Genomic DNA, 6,140 nt, shown 5'->3' on the forward strand with positions numbered 1-6,140 from the left:
ATAACAAAAGAATGTCCCCAGAAACCATTCTACAGTACGACAAGCCAAAACAAGGGAAATGAGGCGATCTAAAAATGATTTCAATCCCTAGTCTAGATTTCTGTACCTGGTTCCTTTGCAGCATCTTCTAGTTTAATTTCCAGCAGATTTCTTTCATCAGTTTGCCTTTGCATCTCCTTCTCTAAATCATCTATCCTTGATTCAGCAACAACAGAGGCCCTTCTTGAAATTTCAGCTAGGTCTATTTTCATGCCCACTTCTTTCTCTCGCCAGGAAAAAATATCCTTCTCAGCCTATCAAACCAAGACCCAATCATATGGTCAACACCCCATGTTACATTGAAATTTTAGCAATATAACCATATTGGCAACAGATTCTAAACGTATCTACAGACCAGTTACCACCTGAAGTTTCTCCAGCAGTGTCTGGTACTGCTCAACTTCTGCTTTTGACTTTTCAAGCTCATCATTTAACAACCGAAAAGCATTTGATGAAGAGATGTGCCTCACATCCTTCAAGGATGCCTGTCAAAACATGTCCATATGCCATTAGAAAAACCACTACACACAGTTCAAGGGGACAATAAGAACCACAATCATTAAAGTCAAATAAAATATCAAATCAATAATACTTGGATGTACAATGAAACAGTTCAATAGAACAACCAAGGATTGCAAACATGATTTACCAAAACAAAATAAAAAAAGGTAATAAAAGTATCGACCTGTAAATTATCTAGTTGTCTTAAGATATTTATCCTTTCCTCATGCGCACTCCTAAGCTCTAGGAATCGACTTGATGCTAAATCCTGTTTAAATCATGCAATACAAGTCTGAGCTACCATACAATATATGACAGGTGTTGGCTACAAATATTAATATGCATTCCTTACTGTAGACTCTTTGACAGCAGATTCAATATCTTTCAAAAACTTTGATTTGTCCTTGACCTTCTCTCCAGAAGCATGTTTGGTCCCTGAATTCAAGACTGGGAAAAAAGCGCCTTGCGCAGATTCCCTTTGAGCCTTCAGCAGTGCCAGTTTACAGTTGCTTTCTTCAAGTTCAGAAATAGTATCCTCCAGCTCACCTTCACAAATGGCACAGAAAATCTACATCAGTCCTTGTTATCTGTGAATGTTTACTTGACTAGTAGGTTTATCTTTAAATAATATAAAATGCAATGAAAAAAAATCATACACCAAATGCTATTCATGACAATAGCACTACATGCAATTGAATCTAGCTAACACAAAAACATATGTTCCAGCAACAAAAAGAATTTTGCTACATGGGCACTTGCGCAGTTACTGAAAAGTGAACAGCAACCCTCCCGCAAAAAGTGCATGCAACAAACTACACATCCAAGAATAATGTCATTACCTGCTAAACGTTTAAGCTCCAATTTATTCCTGGCACTAGTATCTCTTCTGGCATACACTTCATTTGACAATGACCGGTGCCTCAAATGAAGATCACCTAGTGTGATTCTTAAGCTTCTAACCTCCAACTTTAAATCACTCACAGCTTTTTGCAACTGTTTGCTTGACTCTATTTGAGAAAGAACAAGATATCAAAATACATAAAAAACAACCTTATAACAAAAAACTATATACATGTATAAGGTGATCCAATGAGAAAAAAACCACACAGATATCTTTTTTCTTACCATCATCTGGTAAAAACCTTTCAAGTGTAGAAAATAATACACCATTTTTCTCCAAATATTCATCAATTGTAGTCATTATGTTTTGTAGAATAATCTTGGATGATGCACATGTATCACCCAGATCATATTCCATCTGGTTAGAGGGTACAGTGGCAGAGCTAGTATCAGTGGCACCGGTGTCCAGGAGTCTGCATAAGAAAGTATCCTCTAGTCTACATGAAGCCCCATCTACCAACAAGAAGTAACAAAACCTCATGAGACTACATGCTTGATATACTTGCATAAACATGAAATGGGCATGCAAAATTTCAAACATTTGCAGATATCTGATGTATGTACAAGAAAGTATCCTCCAGCTTAGAGAAATAGATTATTTAATATAGATAATTAAGAAATTTATCTGTGGTTTAAGAAGCTTTAAAACCATATCATATAGCACAGTAATAGCCGATACAATTTAACTACGTTCACATAAGTAAACATTGCAATCACATGCACTGATACGGGAAGCGAAAGCGAGAAGTGAGGCATTTTAAAATTTATAGGAAACAAGAAGTGAAGTATCAATTTGAAAGCGAAAGAGGAATAAAAAAGGAAGCAATATGACAACTGAATAGGAATAGAAGGAAATAAAAACTAAAATAAAAATTTGATTATTCTTATATTTCACGTTTTTTCAGTAAAATAATTCATTTTTTGTTAAAATCTAACAATGATGATTGTCAATTTAGAGAAAACACATGGGAAGTGAGTGGAAGCGTGAGAGGAAGACATGGAAAACATGAATAGAAATGTAAGAAAAGCATATAGAAAGCATGTAGCGAAGCATGGACAATGCATGTGGAGGCGTAGGGTAATTGAGATTCCCATCAAGTTTCGGAAGAGAAGAGTATCATGCTTCCGAAGTGAGTTTCCGGGAAGCACACTTCCCCCTACCTAAGAAGCTTTTGATAACTCTGGGCCAGTCACTCTTCAATATACCATGCTTCAGGTTGTCCAATGTACAAACTATGCACTCATTTCAGCCATCACAATTAAGGACATAATGTCAAACAAAGACACCAAAACAATCCACCAACCATCCATTAGAATACTGAATACTACTTGTCCTCATCAACATCGTCATCATGTTCCTGATAGTTTTTTTTGTTGAACTCCTAAGCAATATGCGCTGTAATGTAAGGAAAAAAAACTGAATAAACAGGATACTAAGTATCATAAATATGGCTTACAATCTAAGATCCATGAGGATTTCATACCATGGGCACCATTTGATGCTCCTCTTGCACGGATAGATATAGATTCCAAATCATCTACCAGCTGCCAGAAGAGTGCATTAGTAATAAATTATCATCAAAGAGAGGAATGAGAGAAAAAGGGGAAGAGAATATTCAAAAGGATGCAGACCTGCTCCCAAGCTTTATTTACAACAAGCAATGTACTGTCATGATCTTGTTGTTTTTCCTTCAGCTGACTGAATTTATTCTCAAGCACAGAAAACTCAGATTTCTGAGCTTCTAGTTGCTGGACAAGCTTTTGATTTTGATATTCAAGTACAGCAGCATCAAGCTGGAAACAAGTAATCAGCAAGTGATATTAAGTAAAGAAGAAGGAACAAGCGAAATAATAAACTAAAAATGGTGTTAAGAAAATATTGGAGATAAGATGACATCTAATGCAGCTCCCCGTCAATCATATTCTATGTCAAAGGATTCGAGTGGGAAGGACTTCAACCATGTTACAAGATTCATGATTAGATGGAGTTGGCTGTTGGATTGTTCTAGGTCTCTTTCTGTGCTGCACAGAGCAATCCAACGGCCAGATGGCATCTGGAAACTGTGAACAGAAAATAACCAACTACTAATGAACTGTTGCCTATAAGGAAATTATTTTTCTTTCATAACTAGGGAGAAGTGAATTACGTAACCAGCAAATATTGAAAGATTTACACTTGTACGGGCACAATCAATTTCCCAGGCAATTAGTATCCATTATTCTTTTAAAGGGATCCTAGCAACCTATTTATCATGCAGAGAAACATACTGAAAGGCTTCGAATGACCATAAAACTCTCGACAAAAACCACAAATAAATGAAAGGTGCATGAAACAAACAACTGAAGCCCATTAGCTAACATATAAGCGACAACCACTTATGGCATCAAATATGCTTCTCAGAGCCAGATCAATCTGTAGCATCTTTAATGCCAGGTGCCTGTGTCGATTATGATACTACCCACCATACTTATGCATGTGTGTGCACTCACCAAAATGATTTCATTCAGTTTATTGTTTTCTCAAAAAAAACCCTGAAAAACCAAAAATTGCAAAATATCCTAATAAATTAAAAATTGAACCTATCATGATAATATCACAATATTTTCCTGAGATTTTCAAAAAAAAAACTTCTATTCAAATTTCAAAACAAGCATAATTTTTCAAGTGTAAACCCACTTGTTTTCAGTCCCAACTCTTGAGACACACACACACAAAAATAAATACATACATATGTATAATCATAAAAATATCCTGAAATTATACCAACCCTTGAAAAGAATTTCCGTACATCTCTGTTTTCTTAGCATGCTAAAGTCCTACATAGAAAATTTATTTTCTGAAAACAATCAACAAATTCCTTCAAAACAAGCTCCTCGAAATAACATTCCTTGCATATCTTTGGGAAAAAAGTACATAACAACGTTATAAGGATGAACATCTGAACAAATATTATCATAAAATATTGCCAATACTTTGACAACAAGAAACAATAAAACTGGAACTAGTTTAATGAGGAACAACAATCACCACAAAACAATTAGATCAACCTTATGAAAAAGATACAAAAAAAAAATCCCTAACAACTATAAACTAAACAAACAGCAAGGCTGCAAAAGATACAAAATCAAACCAGTGCAACAGCACAAAAATGAAATCAGAAAAGACAGAGCACCTAATTCAGTAAAAGATGCAACAAACCTTAATAAGCTCTGCCAAGAAAGTACAGTTGCATTTAGAAAAAAACACGAAGGCTAAGATAAACAGACAAGCTCAACAACTGAACTACCAAACACTAACACTTGCCATTGACAAGATAGATATGCCCAAAGAAAACTCGTCTGCTACGAAAACCCAAAATTAAAACGAGTTTGCACTGCCAAAGATGGAAAAAAAGAACAAGAGTTCCAAAAGAGAGCAATTCAACCCCCTACAAATTCCACTACAAAATCATATGCACAAAATAACAGCCATGCCCTAAAACATGAGATCCAACAGGCGCAATATCTAAAGCAAATGAGAGGCAGAGAAATACGTAAATAAGAAAAACAGAACAAGAAGCCCAAAAAGTTCGGATACCAACATGCATACATCCCTCATCCGAAAGTTCAGAAAAAACAGAGAACATAAAAGAAAACAAAAGAGAAAGTAGACTCTCTAAAAGTGTTCCTCCAAAACTAATAAAATTTTGTGGAACACACCCACGCCAGAAAAAGCAAAAACAGGTGAAAAATCAACTTTTAAATAGGAGCAACCAAACCCTAACAGATTTTGCATACGAAAAACGTTCATGACACAGGAGATACAAAAAACAAAGCGTGCCGCATCCCAAGAGCAGTAAAAAAACAGAAGTGTGAAAGACCTATTTCTGAAAAGAGAACAACTAAAAACCCTGGCAAAGTCTGACACTAGAATCTGTGCACGCGAACCAAATATTTGTTGCGCAAACAGTACGAAATCAAACAATCTCATGGCCAGAAACACTAAAAATAGCACACAAAACTCTAATTTGAGACAAGAAACTCTAATGAATCCCACAATCAACATGCACATAGCCAACAACCACAAGTGCCACAGACAATACATAATCGAATACGCCGCACCGCCAGAGAACGAAACGAAACCTGAAATTTTTGGAGTCAGTCGGCAAACCCTAGAGTCTCAAACCGTAACTAAATCGAACCCAACGAATCAATGGGAAGACAGAAACAAGAGGTGAATCGAGCAAACGACGAACTAAGATGAGAACCGAGAAATGGTCAACGAAATAGAGAGAAAGAAAAAAAAAACGTGCCTTTTTGTCCTCGGACAAGGAGAGGATGGGGTGCTTCTTGGTGGAGGTGGGCGAGAGAGCGTTGAAGTGGCGCCTTTTCCGGTCGGGCTCGCCGGCGCTACCCATGACGCCCCTGGCTATCAGTACCCAATTCTCATTAGAGAGAAAATAAGGAGAATCAAACAGGGAATCGGTCTCCCCCGCTTGTTGCCTTACTTTCTCTGGGGCCTTAGGGCTCGGTTCCGTCGCTCAAAACCGTAACGGAAGAGAGCGAGCAATGCGAAAAGAGAGTTTGGGAAGAGGACAAAGGGAGAGAAGGAGAGGACGGGAGACGATGGTTTTATGAGAAAGTGGGAACGTGGAAGTGTGTGAGGGGGGAGGGAAGAAGAAGTTGGAGTTCGGAGAAGTGGGACTGTGGGAGGCAAGAGA

General features: G+C 37.2%; 1 protein-coding gene across 3 annotated transcripts in view; it reads right to left on the minus strand.

Moving 5' to 3' along the window:
- The window catches only part of LOC149821655 (E3 ubiquitin-protein ligase BRE1-like 1), a 41,223-nt gene extending 35,083 nt beyond the window's left edge, over nt 1-6,140 (minus strand). For 2 of the 3 annotated variants that reach the window (XM_089980863.1, XM_089980862.1), the window contains exons 1-9: nt 5,733-6,140; nt 3,073-3,234; nt 2,925-2,985; nt 1,666-1,893; nt 1,380-1,547; nt 893-1,086; nt 725-808; nt 405-524; nt 107-293 (exon numbers count right to left, since the gene is read on the minus strand). In XM_089980863.1, the coding sequence (XP_089836989.1) occupies nt 107-293; nt 405-524; nt 725-808; nt 893-1,086; nt 1,380-1,547; nt 1,666-1,893; nt 2,925-2,985; nt 3,073-3,234; nt 5,733-5,837 (1,309 nt within the window). In that variant the 5' untranslated portion in view covers nt 5,838-6,140. Of the gene's footprint in view, nt 1-106; nt 294-404; nt 525-724; nt 809-892; nt 1,087-1,379; nt 1,548-1,665; nt 1,894-2,601; nt 2,741-2,924; nt 2,986-3,072; nt 3,235-5,732 lie in introns of those variants that run through there. The other variant, XM_089980864.1, reaches the window with a different exon arrangement.

Source organism: Nuphar pumila, chromosome 11 (assembly GCF_984573655.1).
Source record: "Nuphar pumila chromosome 11, dmNupPumi1.hap1.1, whole genome shotgun sequence".
Classification (NCBI taxonomy): Eukaryota; Viridiplantae; Streptophyta; class Magnoliopsida; order Nymphaeales; family Nymphaeaceae; genus Nuphar; species Nuphar pumila.